Source organism: Vicia villosa, linkage group LG1, assembly GCF_029867415.1.
Source record: "Vicia villosa cultivar HV-30 ecotype Madison, WI linkage group LG1, Vvil1.0, whole genome shotgun sequence".
NCBI lineage: Eukaryota > Viridiplantae > Streptophyta > Magnoliopsida > Fabales > Fabaceae > Vicia > Vicia villosa.
Genome location: NC_081180.1, coordinates 90,585,884 through 90,607,551, shown reverse-complemented (window position 1 = coordinate 90,607,551; position 21,668 = coordinate 90,585,884). Strand labels below are relative to the sequence as shown.

The 21,668-nt window shown below is 37.7% G+C and overlaps 1 protein-coding gene across 1 annotated transcript; it reads right to left on the bottom strand.

Annotated features, from left to right (window-relative positions):
• Positions 1–1,046: 1,046 nt before the first annotated feature.
• On the bottom strand, positions 1,047–21,496 carry LOC131643503 (protein GFS12). The gene is made up of 16 exons (XM_058913744.1): positions 21,113–21,496; positions 20,927–21,018; positions 17,918–19,951; positions 17,465–17,792; positions 17,136–17,351; positions 16,950–17,022; positions 16,654–16,859; positions 16,500–16,562; positions 6,523–6,731; positions 5,183–5,294; positions 4,553–5,071; positions 3,685–3,995; positions 3,349–3,592; positions 3,189–3,262; positions 2,757–2,895; positions 1,047–1,323 (listed from the first exon to the last, which is right to left on the bottom strand). Exons 1-16 carry the CDS (start codon positions 21,239–21,241, stop codon positions 1,174–1,176), a joined length of 4,899 nt encoding a protein of 1,632 aa, XP_058769727.1. The 5' UTR covers positions 21,242–21,496; the 3' UTR covers positions 1,047–1,173.
• Between the last annotated feature and the right edge of the window lie 172 nt (positions 21,497–21,668).

The following is a 21,668-nucleotide window of genomic DNA, read 5'->3' as shown; positions in this document are numbered from 1 at the left end:
ATGATTTAGACCTTGTTTTTCAATTATTGTAATTAATATAAGATAATAAATGACAAATTAGATAGGTATATAGTATTTGCATTTCATCTTTTTTTGATGTTATAGTAGATACCAGTGAATAATATATAAATATTTGATTATGGTTATCGAATGTTCTCACAATAAATATTAAATCTTATATGGTAAATTAATTTTGATTGATATTATGTATAAAATTGGTTAATATAATTCATAATTTGGTTAATGAGTTTTCAAAAATAAAATAAAAATATTAAATAGTAAAATAAAATTGGTTAACGAAGTATAAAAATTAATTAATACATTTATAATTTAATGTCATAACATGGTTAATAATATATATTTAATTGATTAATTAAGTAATGAAAGTAGTTAATGAATTATAAGTAAAATAAGTGATTAATAATACATTTTTGTAATTAATATAATTATGAAGTTAGTTAATGATACATCTTATATCTTATATTTGTATTATAAAATAAATTTAAATTTTTTTAAAGTAAAATATTTTTTAAAAATAATATTATTTTAATAAAAAACACTATTCACCTATATTCGGTGTCGGAAGTAACATTATTGTTTCTTAACTTATGTGCTATCTTAAACAACATATGATATAAGATTTCATTTCAGCAGAATAAAATATTTCAAAATATAATATTGAAATACTTCCATAAATTTGTATACATGTAAACACGTAATATCATTAGTCTCCCTTGTCATTAGAGGTTGAAATTTTCTATTAATTTGATAAAATACAGAAGCCATATAAAATTTAATCAAAAAAGAGAAGCCATACAAAAAAAAAATAGTCATGTTAATTGTTAAACAACGTCCTTAAACACTAGTTAACAAATCTCAAAATATAAATAATTATTTTTTACTAGACATAAATAATTTATTAAAAATGACGTTAAATGAATGAATAAATTTTAAAACTACATAAAGGCTTATTATCTTTAAACTTTAAATATTGCTAAGGAATTAGTTAGCATATTTTGAACAAAAAAATATTAAGGTAAGTAATGTTTGATGAATAAAAACCCTAAATATGAATCAACATTTACATGATTTATGACTTTAGCCCTATAACAGTAAAAAAAATATGTAACAACATATTCTCAAATAAATATTAAAGAGAACAAAGAAGCATATTTAACAACATATTCTCAAATAACCATCTTCTGTTCCAATAAGAAACAATCTAGAGAAGGGAAGTATACTGATACTTGATAATGCTGATAAGCTTCTCATTCCATTATCAGAAACATATAGTTTCTGGGGGATAATGTGATGCTGCCCATCCTGTGTCATGAAACCACATAATCATCATCAAAATTTGAAAAATCAATATCATCATATTATATAATGACGTCAAGAACAAAGGAATGCAAGCCTACAAGGATGTTAACACATGCAACTGAATATGGAAACTGAGCTTTACCACATATACCTAGGAAATTTTCAGTATTCCCTTGGTATATAATCCTTAAAAAAATTTACTTCCACTGCTTTCTCCAAATTTTAAAATAACATAAAATGCTATGTGTCATGATTTCAGTGGAGAGGATATATTAAGGAAGGGTGAGTTCCCTATAAATGTTCAGTATATTCTAAGATGATATCACAGAGCATTCAGGCTCATAAGGCCCGAGCTTGTAGGAGTGTGTTGGAAATTTCACCTTCAATGCGGTTTCCCCCTAGCCGCTCAATTAAGGCATTTAGGTTGCCTTCATCAAAGCCTTTAAAACTTTCACTCTGTTGGGTGTGAAGGGATGAATTTAGTTCCACGTTCGGTTTTGTGAAATTGAGTTAAATCAATCCAAATACTAAAAAGCTATCAGAGCACATCCTAAATCAGTTGCTGGCCTTACTGCATTGTCCACGCTTCAAACTCATTGGGCTGAGCGTGAGGGGGTGTGTTGGAAATTTTGTCTTCATTGTGGTTTGCCCCTAGCCGCCTAACCACGGCATTTAGGTTTTCTTCGTTGCAGCCTCGAACACCTTCACTGTGTTGTGTGTAAGGGGGTGGATTAGTCCCCTATTGTCTAGAGAAATGGTTTATGTAGAGTTTATAAAACGTGACAACCCTTGCCTTACAAGTTGGTTTTGTAAGGTTGAATTAGGTCAATCCAAATTTTAAGATAATGCAAGAGTTTATCTTAGATCTGTCTGTTATTGGGTTTCCCGTATCGTACACGCTTCAAGTTCATTGGGCCCGAACCCAAGGGGTGTGTTGGAAAATTTGCATTCACTCAGCCCCAAACCGCCTAATTGCGGCAATTAGGTTACCTTCATTGGAACCTCCAACACTTTCATTGGGTTGGATGTGAAGGAATTTAGTCTCACATTGCCTAGAGATATTGTTTTTGCTGTGTTTATAAAATTTGGACAGCATCTAAAAGCATACAAGCCGGCTTTGAAAGGATGAGTTAGGCTTAATTTCATATCTAAAAGCTTCCTTTGCAACCTCCAACTTCACTGTTGGGTGTAAAAGAGTGGATTTAACCCCACATTACTTACAAATATGGCTTGTGTAGTGTTTATAATATTTGGTCAGCTCTCACCTTACAAGTCGATTTTCTATCGGTTTTATAATGTTGAATTAGACTAAACCCAAATGCTAAAAAATAGTTATTGACATTCAAAATTAGGTGCTAGACATGCAAAATCTACAAACCCTCTCTAATTCCTATCCGCATCACGTGAGTGTGAGCCTCCAAAAAAGAAACGCATACCATTTCAGTGGCAGATTTAGACAAGGAAAGAAGCCCAATCCTATTCCTGGAAATTGAAATAACATCTTGGCCCCAAATGGAGAAACTGGATATGCCATCTGAATGACCTCTGAAAATAATGGGTTGTGACGGTGAATTCCTGCATGAGTAATAGAGAAAGAAAGCATGTCATTTTCATTTAGGTTCTTCTTTAGGAATGTATCTTCGAACAAACATGTACTATATACCAAGCAAAATGGAGGACTCAAATGTATGAAAACATACAAGAGTGTAGATCAAAGAAGATTTTTTTTTAATCATTCTGATTACTAGTAGGAAATTAAAGATTTTCCTAGAGAGCAATTATATGCATCTACATCCTGTAAAAAATTCTTACTGAGGATATATCACAAGTAATGTATCATGAAAGGGTATAAGTACAGATGCACTTACATTCTCAAGTCCCAGACTCGTAAAGTTCTGTCCAGAGAGCTGGAAATAAGTAGATGTTCTTCAGGTGATGCCAACTGTATTCAAAGACATTGACGATGCTGTGAGTCAAATCAAATTGTGTAGTCCCTAATATTTTGAAATTTGAACTTAACTGCCATACCTTCGTCACATATCCATCATGAGCACGCCAAGAAGAAACGACATTTCCACTCTTTGCATCAAACAATTTACAGTGACCAGAGCTTAGTCCAGTTGCAATTAAAGATGGTGAGTTGGAAATTCCACCTGCTTGAGTCTTGTTAGAACCAGAGGAACAAATGGCAGAAATAAGTGAATGAAAACTAGGTTCATTAGATTCCCCCCTCCAGATATGAAGCTTTTGACCTCGAGCAACATCAATGAACCTGTACAATACAGCAAAAAATTGTTGAAGGGCATCAACATATTTTCTAATTTGTATCCGATTGAAATGGAAATTAAAACAGAATTAATTCACCTGAGAGAACCATTTCCAGTGCCAACTACAAGAGTTTCAGCAGAGTCTAACAGATGCATACAAGTATAAAGGCTTGAATCAAAAGCACTAGACAACATTCCATTTGATAGAGTATTTAAATTAAGGACATTTGCCTGGTCACTGCTAATTTTTGGCACAGATGTTGGATGGCTCGTGGGATGGCCAGATTCAGTTTCGGACTCGGCAAATACAGATATTTGCTTCCCTGTCTGACTATTCCAAATATGAATTGTTCCATCACAAGATGCCACTCTTCCACTAGATGATAAAATGCAAATATCGTTCACAACCTAAAATTTGAGATGAGTAACAAGTATCATATTCATAGGAAATGTTGCTGTAGAATAATAAAATTGGAAAGCCTTTAAAGCAGAAAAAAACATATAAGCATAGCTCAACTTAAGGTCAAGGGTAATTGTTATGAGTGGTAATACTAATAGTTTTATTTTTTGCACTAATACCTAATACATCGAATTATACTACAGCCCATTTTGTTTAAAATCTTCATCCATCATGCTTCACTTTGTAGTTAGCATATTCAATACCATAGATGAAAAAACTTATAAGCATCACTCAACTTAGGGTCAATGGTAACTGTTACAATTGGCTATACTAATAGTTGTATTTTACTGATCTAGTTCCTAATACATCCAATTATAACACAGCCCCTTTTGTTTAAAATCATCATCCATGATGCTTCGCTCTGTAGTTAGCATATCAATACCATAGTTGAAACTAGACAGTACTGAATAGCTTTCTGCTGTAGAAATATATAAATACTACAGGATGTAGCATTAGTTCCGTGTGGTTGAAGAGTTTTATATTCAGAAAGAGTGAAGAAGCAAACCTCCTCGTGGCCATAATAGCCGGACAGACAGTTAGTTCGGCTCAATTCCCACTTCAGAACAGTTCCTTTATATCCTTGGCCAATTCCAGCAGTAAAAATGGTAGATTCATCCTGATGTACAGCCAGAGACCTCACTGCTCCATGATGTGCACGTATAGAGTGGATTACAGATGCTCTGATCTTCCAAGGAAGTTCATCTTTTTGGATCCCCACCCGCCCAAGAAATGAAGGCCCATCCCAGATGGTGGCTGGACTAGGGAACCAAAACCATGGTTCAAGGTTCACTTGGTTTGGCATTCCTTCTTGTATTACTACTGGGCTTTGATGAAGTTTGAATGATCTTCTCTGAATCAAATTTTTAGCACCTCTACTTCCCTGGGATTGTGGAATTGACCATCCAACCCCATTAAGCAACAACTTTGCAGGATTGTATTCAGATGTAAGTCCCTGGTAAATGGTAGGTCTTCTCGCAATATTATTTTCTGAGCCATTTCTTGATGACTCTCCTGCATATTCCCACTGAACCACAACAGGTTTAGAAAGAACAAAAAAAAAGATGTACAAGAGACTATACAACAGAAATTATTGCATGAACAAAAACTCTTAAATGCAGTTGTAAAAGCAAGATACCTTCCAGTTATGACGGCGTAGAAGTAATTGTTCAAGAAGCAACCAAGTAGCACAACATTGACGAAGCTTCTCAATCCCAAGAAGAGACGCGAACGAAGTATAGAGAAGCAACCTGCAAAAAACCCATAAAAATTTATGCATACTAAGAAAATAAAGGAAGAAAATAAGGCAAATAAATCCAGCATAGTATAAACTAAAACAAAGTTGAAAGTGGGCTTAGGATGACATGAATATTTACAGTAGAGAATCAGTTTCACTTTGATGACATCTTATTAGTCCAATTTCTCTTTCCCTTGACTTTACAAAATTAAGGACATATCCACCCGATTTAGTGACCCTTTACAATACCCGACCAAATGTGGAAAACAGCACAACTCTCTGGTTTCAGGTGAATGTGTAGAGTATGTGACTTTTTGGATTAAAAAATGAGTCCTGACTACACCAGATGTCATTGATGTGTGTTTTCAAGGCTGAGCTCTAATACATTAAGCACTTCTCTCATGCTTCTCAAATTAAGAGTTATTCTGACAACAGGTGGAACATTAGAACACGCAATATCAGGTAATAATGTGCATAACCTTAGTAAATTAGGATGAAACTGCAGCTGGGTGGTGATTGTCTATATGCACGAGGATATTTTAGGAATAATGATTGCATGCGCCGTGATATTTTAAGAAGGGTCATGCTAATGAGGAATAAGCTAAGGGAATGAATGTATTATAATCTATGTCATTTAGTTAAGCCTATTAAGATATTTAATTTTTTTATTTGGTGTTATGAATATGGACTATGTTTGACCATTAGTCCTAACAGAATAAGATCAAAACAAAAGCAAAGAATGGAGTATGTGCCTTGTCCAGACACTAAGCTCTAAATTTTGTTAAGACGGAAGAGAGCTCGGTTTTTAGAAAATAACAACCCAAGAAGGTAAAGACTCAAAATAAAACACCAATAATAAAGAAAACACCCTACAGCTAACAATTAGATTTTCCTAGCCACACATATTGTCTTTGTCTATCTGCTCTAGCATTTTGTAGAGGTGGGTGGTGGGAATCTTCGTAATTGTATGCGGGATAGCATGCCTTTCACTATAAAAAGGGGTTGAGTACAACTGACTTTAAGGATTTGATATTAAAGACTAATATGACTAAAAAAATTATCATTTATGTTTATCCTATAATCTTAGTCTGATTTCCTTTCCAGTCACTTTTATTACATACCATTTTCTCCACTTTTTTTACCTAGACTTATTTTAGTTTTGCATTAAATAGCCAAGGAAAGTGATTTCTCCCAGCATAAAACCAACTCCGGAATTCAGTTTTGAGTCTTATGACACTCACACAAGATCCATACGACTCTCAATTTGGAAGTCCCCTCCAATTTTTAATTTGGAAACCTTCAAGTTTCTGCCGACAGTAGTCGAACCTTTAGAAATTTCCTGGGAGAAAGCAAGCTCGTCAAATAGTTCTTTAAGTTTTGGAAGAATATGCAATGCCGACAAATCTGCTCCCATCCGCTGACAAATTCCAAAGAGAGTAGTAGCAGCAACCTGGAAAATGACAACTAAGAATTATTTAACAATTTAAGCAACTAGTTAACTGACATGATGACTTATGGCAAATGAATGTTTCAGACATCACCATTCACCACAGTATCAGGATATATTGAAGATATAAGCAGTATTAATGTTAGCTTAGCATTGTAACTGACAGATGTCAGTATTGATAGAATATTACCTGCTATCTCAGGTTATCACTTGTGCTATATAATGCACAAGTGTTGATTGTAACTGATCCATTCAATCAAATACAAATTCTGTTATAACAGAAAATGAAATTCTCTCTCTATCTTTCTACTTTTTCTAATATGGTATCAGATTTCTGACTCGGTCCATGGCTTACGTTACTCCGCCGCCTTCGCCGCCGCACTCTAACCTCGGTTCACCGGAAGGTCTGCCGGCAGTGCCACCGGTTTCTGGCGAATCTCACCATCTTCATTTCTCTCTCAAGATCGCGCAAAAACTAGATGAAAAGAATTTTCATCTCTGGCGCCAACAGGTGGAGCCGTACATCAACGCACACGATCTCACCGATCTGGTGGTTTGTGCTCGTGTACCTCCAAAATTCCTCTTTGAAGCTGCTCGCCGTGCCGGTTCGTTCAATCCGGCGTACTCAGCATGGATCCACAAGGATCAGATGCTTCTCTCGTGGCTTCAATCCATGTTATCGAACGAGATCCTCTCGCGTGTTCTTGGATGTTCGCATTCGCACGAACTGTGGGATCGGTTATTCAGTTACTTTCAAAAGCAAACTCGTGCAAGAGCACGTCATCTCCGTGTTGAATTACGTGCTCTTACTCTTGATACTCTCTCTGTTCAGGACTATCTCCTGAAGATTCGCACGATTGTTGATGCCCTAGCTTCCATCGGTGATCCTATTCCCCTGTCTCATCACATTGACGTCATTTTGGAAGGATTACCAGTTGAATTTGCTCCTGTTGTATCTGTTGTTGAGAGCAAGTTTGGTGTTATGGACCTAGATGAGGTTGAGATCCTTTTGTTAGCTCATGAGCTTCGTCTTAACAAGTTCAAGAAGCAATCTCCTCCAGATCTGGTGTCACTCAACCTTACACACTCTGTTGCTCCCTCAACCTCTCCTGAAGAGCCTCCCTCACCTGCTGTAGACTCCTCTTCGTCTACTCCCACTGCTTCCACTCAACCTGTGCAGGAGTCTCATTCATTCCGCGGTGGCAGGAGCTCTCATGGTGGTAGGTTCTATAGAGGCAGAGGTGGTAGAGTCTCTACATCTCACATTCAGTGTCAGGTTTGCTCTAAACCTGGTCACACTGCATTACAATGCTGGCATAGGTTCAATCATCAGTTTCAGTCCTCTGTTCCTCAAGCCTCCACTCCTTATGTGCAACCTCAGTGGCCTCCTGCTGGTGCTGGTGTGTACTACACTCAGGTTCCTCAAGCTGCCACTCAACCTTCTCCTTATGTGTGGGCTAGGCCTCCTGTGGCTGTTGTTCCTGCATCAGTTCCTGCCACAGTCCCTGCAGCTGTTCCTGCAGTTATTGCTCAAGCTCCAAGTACATTTGTGGCCAGTTCAGTGCCCTCACCCTCAGGTTCCTGGTTCCCTGACTCAGGGGCCTCATATCATGTCACAAATGATGCCTCCAACTTGCAGCAATTGACTCCATTTGAAGGACATGACCAGATTTATGTAGGCAATGGACAAGGTCTGCCTATTCACACTGCTGGCTCTAGTTCTTTTCCTTCACCTTTGCATCCTCCCACACACCTCACTATTAAGAACTTAATTCATGTTCTATCTATAACCAAAAATCTGCTAAGTGTCAGTCAGTTTACTAAGGATAATAATGTCTATTTTGTCTTTTCTGCAAATCAATGCCTTGTTAAATGCCAGGTGTCTAATGCCACTTTACTAGAAGGTCATGTGGGTGCTGATGGTCTGTATGAGTTTCCTTCCATCAATGTTTCCAAGTCTGCTAAGTCTTCTTTGGCTTCCATCTCTAGGCCCTCCAATAATGTTGCACATAGTGCTTTTTCTGTTTCTGCAAATTCTAGTTTGCCCTTTATGTGGCACCTTAGGCTTGGGCATCCTAATACACATGCTCTTAAACTTGTTTTACAACAATGTAATGTTCCATTTACTAATAAAGCCAATGATCTTTTTTGTTCTGCTTGTTGTATTGGGAAATCTCATAGACTTCACTCACCCACCTCACACACTGTGTATACTCAGCCACTTGAATTAATTTACACTGATCTTTGGGGTCCTTCTCCCTTTAAGTCCACTACTGGTTTCTTTTATTATATTTCCTTTGTAGATGCATACTCCAAGTTTACTTGGTTGTATCTCATTAAGCATAAGTCTGAGGCCTTGTCTGTTTTTCAGAAGTTTAAGGCTATGGTTGAACTGCAGCTCAATCTTCCCATCAAAGCTGTCCAATCTGACTGGGGTGGGGAGTTTAGACCTTTTACCAATTTTCTGTCTGCCTCAGGCATTGTTCATAGACTGATTTGTCCTCATACACACCATCAGAATGGTGTTGTTGAGAGAAAACATAGGCATATTGTTGATTTAGGGCTTACTTTACTCACTCAGGCCTCTCTTCCTCTTTCCTACTGGGACTATGCTTTCTCCACTGCTGTTTACCTTATCAACAGGCTGCCATCTGCCTCAGTTCAGTTTGCTGTGCCTTTTACCCTCCTGTTTCATCAGCAGCCTGATTACTCTTTTCTTAAGGTTTTTGGATGTTCTTGTTTCCCTCTCTTAAGACCATACAACACTCATAAATTGGCCTTTAGATCCCAAGAGTGTTTGTTTTTGGGTTACTCTACCTCTCATAAGGGGTATAGATGTTTAGCCCCCAATGGTAGGCTTTACATCTCCAAGGATGTGGTCTTTAATGAGTGTTGGAAATAGAAAAAATACATTGTATGTTTTCCATTAAAAAGAGCATTTAAGTTTTAGGTTCATGTATATTTAGATTCATGCATTTAGGAAGTTGGACTATTATTTATTTCTCCGTGTAAACATAATATGTAATTAATTATATAGTGTATAAATATTATGGATGCTGAGTGCTTTACTCACTCAAGCACATTCAGAACACTCTGATTTCTATTTTTCACATGGCATCAGAGCTCCTAATCTAGGGAACTCTACTTCCGCTAATATCAATATTTAGAAATCTGACCGGGCATTTTTATGCTGTCAGAACCCTTAAATCTTGACTGGGCAACACGTGCTGTCAAGTTTTTTCAATTAAACGCTATCTATACTTTTCCGGCAGCCGTCCGTACTGTTTCATACAGTTTTCTGCAGCCGTTGGTACAACTCTGCACATTTTTCAGCCGCTGTTTACACCGTTCCAGCCGCTGTCTACACCGTTTCAGCCGTTGTCTGCACAGTTCCAGCCACTGTTTGCAAGTTCCAGCCACTGTTTGCAAGTTTCAGCCGCTGTCTGCACTGTTCCAGCCACTGTCCCTGCATTTTCTGGTATGGAAAAATCATCAAGTAATTGTAGTGTGGCGTATTCTAGTAAGCTTCCACTCTCATTTGGATTTCATGTCTCAGAAACACCTTCTCATTTATTTTGGATATTAGATTCAGGAGCCACAGACCACATGACACCCTCTTCAAAACAGTTCTCCACATATTCCCCTTGTCCCAGTAATAAAAAAATTTCTACTGCTGATGGTACTCTTGTAACTGTAGCTGGCTTTGGAGATATTCAAATAAATCATTCTATAACCTTAAAAAGGGTTCTCCATGTTCCGAAGCTATCCATGAACCTTGTCTCCATACAAAAACTTACAAATGATTTATCCTGTAGCGTGACTTTTTTTAATGATTGTTGTATATTTCAGGATAAGGACTCGGGAAAGACGATTGGACGTGCTAGAGAAATGAATGGCCTTTACTATCTTGAAGAGCCAGGTCACTGTACAAATGTCCACTTGTCTCACTCATTTATGTCAGAGTCAATACTCTCCAAAAAGGAAAAAATCTTTCTTTTTCATTGTCGATTAGGTCATCCTTCTTTTGGAGTCATTAAAGTTTTGTTTCCGTCTTTATTCAATAATGTAGATATTGAAAGTCTTCATTGTGATGTGTGCGAGTTTGCTAAACATAAGCGTCTACCATTTCCATTAAACAACAAAAGAAGTCTTTCCCCTTTCTATCTTATTCATTCAGATGTTTGGGGTCCCTCTACTAATCCAAATGTAACAGGCGCTAGGTGGTTTGTGACTTTTATAGATGATTGTACCCGGGTTACTTGGGTATTTTTACTCCAAAACAAGTCTGACGTCAGTACTGTTTTTCCAAAGTTTTTCTACATGATTAAAAATCAATTTGGAGTAAACATTAAAAGACTTAGGTCTGATAATGGAAAAGAGTACTTCAATCATGTTCTTATTTCTTTCTGTCAAAAAGAGGGAGTTGTCCATGAGTCTTCTTGTGTTAAAACACCACAACAAAATGGAATCGCAGAAAGAAAAAATGGGCATCTATTAGACCAAACCCGAGCACTATTGTTTCATAAAAATGTTCCCAAATATTTATGGGGGGAGGCCGTTCTCACTAGCACATATCTTATTAATCGATTACCCTCTAGAGTATTAGGGTTCAAGAGTCCTATGGATGTTCTTTCTTCCTTCTATCCAAATTTGTCAACAAGTAGTAATCTCAAACCTCGAATCTTTGGGTGTGTCTCATTTGTCCATGTGCATAGTCAAGACAGGAAAAAACTCGATCCTAGAGCCCTAAGATGTGTTTTTGTCGGTTATTCCTCTACTCAAAAGGGATATAAGTGTTTTCATCCTCCATCTAAAAGATTCTTTGTGTCGCGGGATGTAACCTTCCATGAAGAGGAACCGTACTTCACTCAACCTTATCTTCAGGGGGAGAGTTTTAAGGAAGATAAGCTTGAAAGTCTTGATCTTTCTGGTCTCGAGTCAAATACACTCAATTTGTCTAGTATTAAGTCAAATACATCTGGTCATGACTCAAATACACTCAATCTCTCTGGTCTCGAGTCAAATCCACCTAATTCTTCCAGTTTTGAGTCAAATAGACCCGATCTTTCTGGTCTTGAGTTAAACACACTTGTACCAAACCCATCTGAGCCTGAAGAATTGGGGGTTGAGTCAAATCAATCAAATATACCAGTAGTTGAACGTGAACCTGAAGTGGATGTGAGATATGGAAAGAATCTGGTTTACATGAGAAAGTCAAAGGCCGTTCCTGAATCGACACAAGTTCAAGAGCCTGACTCGACTCCTTCAAATGAGGTAATTAATTCTTCTGAATTGCAGGATAAAATTATGACCCAAACAACAGATGATGACCTAGACCTTCCAATTGCTATTAGGAAAGGTACCAGAAAATGCACCAAACAGCCTTTATATCCCCTTTCAAACTATCTTTCTTTTCAAAAATTCTCACCTACCCATAGAGCCTTCCTTACAAACCTTAACGCTACTTCCATACCTACTAATGTTTCTGAGGCATTGTCTGATGAAAAATGGAAGCAAGCCATGAATATTGAGATGGACGCACTGAAGAAGAATGGAACGTGGGAGATAGTGACTTTACCAGAAGGAAAGAGGCCAGTTGGATGCAAATGGGTGTACACGGTAAAATATAAGGCTGATGGATCAATCGAAAGATATAAAGCCAGGTTGGTTGCCAAAGGGTTTACACAAACCTATGGAATTGACTACTCAGAAACATTTGCACCGGTTGCGAAGATGAATACAGTGAGAGTAATTTTGTCACTTGCTGCCAATTATGGTTGGAATTTACAACAATTTGATGTGAAGAATGCTTTCCTACATGGGGAACTTGAGGAGGAGATTTATATGCAGGTACCACCGGGGTATGAAAAAAATGTGTCTGACAATACAGTTTGCAGGTTGAAAAAAGCGTTATATGGCCTAAAGCAATCACCTCGAGCATGGTTTGGAAGATTCACTAAGGTTATGACATCCTTGGGGTACAAGCAAAGTCAAGGGGATCACACCTTGTTCATCAAACACTCGCCACAAGGGGGAGTAACAGTTTTGTTAGTATATGTGGATGACATTATAATGACTGGAGATGATTGGAAGGAGCAACATATCTTGAGTCATTGTTTGGCTAAGGAGTTTGAAATAAAAGCTCTTGGAAAGCTGAAGTACTTCTTGGGAATCGAGGTGGCACATTCTCGAAAAGGCATTTTTATATCACAACAAAAATACATTACAGATTTACTCAAAGAGACAGGAAAAACAGCGTGTAAACCAGCGAGCGTTCCTATGGATCCAAATCTTAAATTGGGTAATACAGAAGAAGATGTTGCAGTAGATAAAGAAATATATCAACGTCTAGTTGGGAGATTAATTTACTTGTCTCACACTAGACCTGATATTGCATATGCTGTAAGTATGGTTAGTCAGTTCATGCATTGTCCTAAAGAGATCCATTTACAAGCAGTTCATAGAATCCTGCAGTATCTCAAGGGAACTCCAGGAAGAGGAATTTTGTTCAAAAGAAATGGAAATACAACACTTGAGGCCTACACTGATGCAGACTATGCAGGATCAATTGTTGATAGAAGATCCACTACAGGGTATTGCACCTTTCTTGGAGGAAATCTTGTGACTTGGAGGAGTAAGAAGCAAAATGTAGTAGCACGTTCTAGTGCTGAAGCTGAATTTCGAGCCATGGCACAAGGCATTTGTGAATTACTTTGGCTTAAAATTATTTTAGAAGATTTGAAAATCAAATGGCAAGGACCCATGAAGCTCTACTGTGATAATAAGTCAGCTATCAGTATAGCACATAATCCAGTTCAACATGATCGAACTAAGCATATTGAGGTTGATAGACACTTCATTAAGGAGAAGCTTGACAGTGGGCTGATTTGCACCCCATATGTGTCCTCACATGGGCAACTTGCGGATATTCTCACTAAAGGATTGAGTTGCTCAAATTTTGAACGAATTATATCCAAGCTGGGAATGGAGAATACTTATTCACCAGCTTGAGGGGGAGTGTTGGAAATAGAAAAAATACATTGTATGTTTTCCATTAAAAAGAGCATTTACGTTTTAGGTTCATGTATATTTAGATTCATGCATTTAGGAAGTTGGACTATTATTTATTTCTCCTTGTAAACATAATATGTAATTAATTATATAGTGTATAAATATTATGGATGCTGAGTGCTTTACTCACTCAAGCACATTCAGAACACTCTGATTTCTATTTTTCACAATGAGTCCAAGTTTCCCTTTTCTGAACTTTTCCCTACTTCTCAGCCTACTGCCTCCTCTTCCTCTTCTTTAGCCCCTAGCTGTTCTAGCCCTATTCTAAGCTCTCTTACTCCACATCCCAACAAAGTCCCACCTAGTTCATCTCCCTCTCCTCCCTCCACATCTAATTCTAGCAGTCCTGTCCCTAACCCCAAGTCTAGTGTCTCTGCCTCCAGTCCTGTGTCAGCTCCTTCTAATGCTCTTTCTCATAGTCCCAGCTCCTCTTCTTCACCTGATCCTGGTCCCTCTATCCCTCCTCATGCCATCCCTGTGCCCCAAGTCCCTGTTAATCACCATCCTATGCAGACTTGAGCCAAATCTGGCTTCCTTCAGCCTAGGCTTGAACCTAGATTGCTGCTTGCTCACACTGAGCCTAGGACTGTAAAACAGGCTCTTGCTGACACTAATTGGAAATCAGCCATGCAAGCTGAGTTTGATGCCCTGCAGAAAAATAATACTTGGTCCTTGGTGCCTTTGCCTTCTCACAAAAATGTCATAGGCTGCAAGTGGGTCTTTAGACTTAAAGAGAATTCTGATGGCTCTATTAGTAGGTACAAGGCACGCCTAGTTGCTAAGGGTTTCCATCAAAGACATGGGCTGGACTTTACTGAGACATTCTCTCATGTAGTCAAGCCTATAACTATTAGGGTCATTCTTACTATTGTTGTCACTCACAGGTGGCCTCTTCACCAGCTTGATGTAAATAATGCCTTCTTGAATGGCTTGCTTTCTGAAGAGGTTTACATGGAACAACCTCAAGGTTTTATCCATTCTGATCCCTCCCTTGTGTGCAAACTCAATAAAGCACTCTATGGCCTTAAACAGGCCCCTAGGCAATGGTTTGAAAGATTGCAGTCAGCCCTTGTTCAACTTCACTTCAGGCCTAGCAAATGTGATCCATCTCTTTTTACTTATTTCTCCAAAGGACAGTCTCTCTATCTCCTTGTCTATGTTGATGACATAATCCTCATGGCAGTTCACCTGCTCTTCTCAAGGAAGTTATTTCCAAACTGAATTCTGCTTTTTCCCTTAAACATCTTGGTGAGCTTGACTATTTCCTTGGCATAGAGGTCAAACATGCTGCTCAGGGTTCCTTGTTACTGACTCAAACCAAATATCTTAGGGATTTATTGCAGAAAACTAATATGCTTGAGTCTAGCCCTGTTTCTACTCCCATGCAGTCTACTTGCAAGCTTACTAAAACTGGTTCTGCAGCCTTTTCTGATCCTTTCATGTACAGGTCTGTGGTTGGTGCCTTGCAATATGCCACCATCACTAGACCTGACCTGACCTATTCTGTCAATAAGGTGTGCCAGTTTATGTCTCACCCTCTTGACACTCACTGGGTTGCAGTTAAGAGGATTCTTAGGTACATCAAGGGTACTCTCCATCATGGTTTGGTTCTAAGTCCCCTCTCTCCTACAGCCCCTCCTACTCTTCATGTTTTCTGTGATGCTGATTGGGCATCTGACCCTGATGATAGGCGCAGTACTTCTGGTGCTGCCATATTCTTTGGGCTTAATCTCATATCCTGGTGGTCTAAAAAGCAGCCTGTTGTGGCCAGATCTAGTACTGAGTCAGAATACAGAAGTCTTGCTCAGGCTACTGCTGATTTGCTCTGGATTCAGACTTTACTTCTTGAACTCTGCATCACTACCAAACCCCCTGTGGTGTTATGTGACAATCAGTCTGCTGTACTTCTGGCTCATAACCCTGTCCTTCACTCCAGAACTAAGCACATGGAGATTGACCTATTCTTTGTTAGAGAGAAAGTGCTGGCCAAGCAAATTCAGGTGGTGCATATTCCTGGTTCTGATCAGCTTGCTGATGTTCTTACCAAGCCTCTTGCCTCTACAAAGTTTCTTGAGTTAATACACAAACTTAGGGTTGCTAGCTCCCCTAAGTTTGTGGGGGGGGGGGGTATTGAAGATATAAGCAGTATTAATGTTAGCTTAGCATTGTAACTGACAGATGTCAGTATTGATAGAATATTACCTGCTATCTCAGGTTATCACTTGTGCTATATAATGCACAAGTGTTGATTGTAACTGATCCATTCAATCAAATACAAATTCTGTTATAACAGAAAATGAAATTCTCTCTCTATCTTTCTACTTTTTCTAATAGGATACAATCCAAGTAAAGCATTTGAAGAATAACTTCGGAAAATGGCACAACATCCACAAACAATTTGGAAGAAGTGCTTTAGTGTGTTAATCTATTTTAGTGCAATGCTCAGTTTCAAAATCTGTGAGCCAAGGCACAACCCTCAATCACTGACACCATAATAACTCTTCATTTTGATCATTCTAATTAGAACAAGGCAGAAAAGAAAATCCTAACATATTCAAGTAAAAGTGTAAATCCATAGTGACTTGTGATTGAAAAGAAAAATGCCCTTAGTTAAGGGTAAAGCTTAGATGTCTGTTAAAGCCAATGGATCCAAGAATAGGGCAACAGATCCAAAACAAACAAATGAAGAATTTGAAGAACCTGAAGCACCGCAAATTCCATATGTTTCTGCATAAGAACCCCAATGTGTATGCAACTTATGTCCTGTGTATTCATAATACATTCAATAATTAGTTTTTGTACAATATTTACTGTCATTTAAAGCATTTTGAAGCCAAAAAAAAAAAAAACATACTTCAAGCAGCTCCTTTACTATGATTTCTTCTGACAAGAAAGCTACAAGGCCATCTATAGTCATCATACAATCAATAAGTGCTAAAGCACTCCAACTCTGGACAGGATCAGGCTTATTCATGCTTGACACATCAATGAAGGACCGAAAAACATTTTTCAGTAATGGTAGCATCTGTTTAATAATAAAGGTTTCCCCAAAAATACCCCCTGGGAAGTCAAAAAAGGAAAGGGGATTAAAACTGAAGATCTCAGTAACAAAAATATGGAAAAATATGAAAGTCAATTAATTAAGAATACCGATTCTGACCAGCACATCAATGCCATCTACACACAGTCCTTTCCCAAAGCAGTGAACAAGGGGCAAGATAGTCTGATTCAATAATATAAGGTTAATAAAACAATAATGATTGCACCTGAGTGGGGGTGCATGCATGTGGACATCGGAAAATATATTACTGAAGGTTGTTGCAAAGCTAAAATTACCTGATGGATGGTAATTGGTACACCAATCTCTTCACTAGAACCAATTAGAAGCACCGAAGCAGATGCAGCTGAATTTTTATCCGGAGATATATACAAGTTTGATAAGACCAATGGGTGAATAGTTTCCAGATATGCTTGTTTACCAACTCGGTTCCATATTTCACGTACAAATGAATCTTGTAAAAGGGAAACCTTTAAATGTAAATAACCTGTGTTCTGCAAAAAGATGTCTAAATAAAGTCTGAAGAATTTTTTTAAAAAAATAAAACAAAAGCTAGAAAAAAACATCTGCAGACTAAATAAATGTCACAATGAAATTAGCAACTAGCCTGTAAAATTTTCTGTATGGTTGGCAGTATTAATGTTTTCACTGCTTGTGCTGTTAGGCATTTTATCAATTCCTTCAGTAATATATATGCCCATTCAGCTTCAGTATCACTCACAGCATTCACTATAAGTGGTAGGCAATAAGTAGCACACATTTCAGTTGCGAATGCACCCACTTGCCTGAGAGCTCCCTGCTTTGCAAGATTTGCAGCAAAACGAAGGCGAGATTCATCTCTAGCAACAAGCTGAAGTGGAGCAAGAAACAAGTAGGAGGACTTGATTGTTTTTGGAAAATAAGGTGATTCCAGAAGAATTTTGGCTGATGGCCTCCTATATAGAAAAAAGTTATATTTCAATAACCTGATAGAAAAAAACAAGCCCAGAAAAAGAATACCTAATAGGACAAACAAATGCATTCTTTTGCAGAATGCAGATCTACGCGCGTGCGCTGATACCTCATCCAATCCTTTTGGATGCATGCTTCAACAAGTATTCTAACATGAGGAGGTAGTTCCTGCAGATATCCCGGTAATGTTCCATCCTCCAAGTATATTTCCAATGAGATTGAATCAAATAGCGGCCTGCAAAGATGAAGTTCTGCCAAGAGACAACCGACAGAAAATATGTCCCTTGCAATATCTTCAGAGGTAAGTCTTGAAGAAGACAACTTCTGCCTCCAGAGAAGCAAGTCTGGATATCCTGAGGAGCCTTCATCTTCCTCTTGCATATGTTGAAGAAAGGATATATGATTCATTTTATACGGCATCCAATAATTTCTGTCAATCAAAGATACATCATTTTTATTTTTGCTAAGCGTCCCTGCTGTTGAATCTCCCGGAGATGAGATGTTCTTTCTTTTCATCTGACTTAATGGGTAACGGTAACAAGCATTCAAATGCCTAGCATGTTCGGAAAATGCAGATGCTTGTTCCAGTTCTTGTAGATAAGCAGTTTCGGATAGAAGAGATGTCTCTCGCTGCATTTCATTTGTTTGAGTCGAAACTTTGGCATATTTATTGGACCCATTACGTGTTATTCTGGCAGTAGCGTGCCGAATGGGGTGTGGTCGCATAAAGAGCTGACGACGTCCAGTTGATCTTGGTATAGTGGATTCTGATTGAGTAAGCATAACATTCTTAGCAACAATTGCGGCCTGGCCAGACATTTTGTACCCAAAGATTATATCTATCCAGTGATGGAGTTGAAATGACACCCTATTACTTTCCAATGCATCACGATGCAATTTAATGAAATCCTCGGGGCTCTCTGCCCAAGAAGGTATAGCCAAATCAGCCATACCATCATGTATCGACCTAAAAATTTGGCCATCACAATAAAACTCTGGAATGCATTCATCAGGCGTCCATTGATAGAGCCTCTGCATTGAAGAAGGATATTCATTAGGTTCGTACACTGAACGAACAGCCATCCGAAGAACACTCAAAGGCAACCTTCTTGCTTTATAGCTGCAGACAGCCAATTCCGACAGACATTCATCTGATACATGATGAGGGATTTCAGACGTTGAATAGGTGAAATCCAACTGTTCATCACCTTTTGCCAAGCGCCATTTGCTCTTGCTTAAGTCTCGCCACCCTGCATCACAATTATCATCCGGTTTTGAGCTAAAGTCAACAACCCAAGGCATTACTGGATGAAATGTATGGTCCCCCCACCTTCTTCCTGCTAATCTGTTTAAGATGAGTAAATACTCAAAATTACTTAATTCTCCTCTCCACCACTGATGAAAGCTAGAATGCCAATCTATTTGTGGAGAAAGCTTTAGATCGGCATAAACGTCATTAGAATGACAGCTACCATTACAACAACCTATTTTTGCAGGTTTTGAATTAACATTCTCACTCTCTTGCAAAGTTAAATTAGATTCCAATACAGGTTCATTCCATAATCTCAGCCAAGACCATAATGAGTCCGTCAACATGATATTGGACGGGCATATATTACCATGGGAAACCCCTAAACCGTGCAAGTACAATAAAGCCGAGAGTAGCTGATACATAAGAAATCTTCTATTCCAATCAGACTTTATTGCATTGGGGTTAAAATGAAGAATACTTTCCAAGTTGTATGGAGTCTTCGGAAGCACTATGTTAGTATGGTCAGACGCTTTTAGTATTGCGAGTACAGAAGCTATGTTTGGATGCCTCAAAGTGCCTGGAAAGGTGTGTTCTTCAAATGATGGAAACCCAATTAACCTAAGGAAATTCATACTGTCCCGCCCAGATGCTTTCCCTTCAATGAAAAGACCAAGTGATTCTAACACGTGACCTTCAGTTAACCCGGACAAGAAATCATTGGCAACATCTTGAAGTACAGAAAAGGAACACTTGTCAACACGAGCGTTTGGGGAAAGCGAAGTGATTGTTCTCGAGCAAGGAAACTTTCCAGAATGATTACAAGTCCTATTCCTGAATGGAGCTTTACCAGTTTCAGACTCATCGGATAAGGCAAATTCATTTCCACCATTTCTGCAATCAGTACAAGAGCTTATTACTTACAAGTAATAACCAACCGTTAATCTCACAACAATAAACCCAAACAATAACTAAAACAACAATATTTTATTATAACTTGTTGTAAATAATAGACTGTAAATAGTCATTTTCGTAGTTACTTGTATATTACAATAAGTGGCCCGTTAAACAGAGTCTATTAGAACTAGAATTTGCTTTATTTAAACAGAACAGATATTGTATTGTTACGTAGCGTTAAAATACATTAGAAACTCTTTTCTATATGGTATTAGAGTTTATCTTGAACCACCTGCTGTATGGTTTTTGCTATTGGGATGTCCAATCTTGAACGTGATGGAGGTGGGTTAAGAGTCTCTCACATTGAACAATATTTGTAAGTGAGAGCAATCATCACCTTACAAGCCAGTTTTGCAAATTTGAGTTAAACCCAACCCAAATTCTAAGATAATGTGAGACTTTATCAATTCGGGTTACCCACTATTTATATCTCCACAAACTAAATAGTCCAAAGCGTGATAGAGTGTTAAGAGTCCACATTGGGTGAAGGATGACCTAAACATATGTTTATAAGTGGAGGACAATCACCACCTTACAAGTAAGTTTTGTAAGGAATGAGTTAGGTTCAACCCAAATTTTGAGATGATATTAGAGTTTATCCGTAATTTGTTAAACCACTTGCTACCAAGTTTCCGCTAATAGGTCCTAGACATGAGCAGATGTGTCAAGAGTCTCAAATGAAATAAGAGATGGTCTTAATAAGTGGGGGCAATCTTCACTTTACAAGTCATTTTGTAAGGTTAAGTTGCAACTCAAAATCCAAGATAACTAATATACAAGAATGCATAAAATCACAAACAAATCACATCTCAAATAGTAAGTCACAAAATCATTAAGTCTGAACTAAACTAAAAACTGCAACTAACAAATAAACAGAGTAAATATATAAAAAATGAAGAACATGAAACTTACACATAATTGGTAAAACAAGAGTTCTCATGACTAGACATATACTGCAATATAAACTGACCACTTGAAGATTCACCTTCTGCTGAACCAGTAATCTATTTTCCAAAAACCAAAAAATTAAAAAACTGATTAAGATGATAAAAAAAAATTGATTCGAAAATGAAAAACTAGAGTAAGAGCGAAAGATACATCGAGAATAGCTGATGATCCGAACGGAAAAGGATAATCGGAAATGGCATGATTGAAGACGAGTTGATCAGAGAAATCCGAGTTGATACGGAGTTGGAGGCACTCGAAGCACTCGCTTTCTCCCTTCATTGAGTCGATTAACTGAGTCAACTCGGCGAGTTTATCATGCTATGGTTATTTCTTCTTCTCCAATAGCACACTCTTGTTCACAATTTGATTGAAATTACAGAACTAGCCTTTTGTGTTTTTGTTGATGAAGTGGAAGGAAAGGTATTGGTCACTTTCCACACTTTTCTGTGTGAAATTTCACCAAACAGTCTACCGCTGAACATATGAAGGTTTGAGAGAGTGGGTTTCACCCTTTGATTGCTTGCAACTTGTGCAAGATAGGAAAATGGTTTATTTTAAGAAATTAAAGACCTTTTATTTTTTGGAAATCAATATTTTGATACTGCAAAAACTATTATGCAAACTTTTTGTTATAGATTGAAAATAAAAAGATTTAATTTTTTCTGTCTGGTTTATACTATTTGTCAATAATAAAAAAAATTATAAA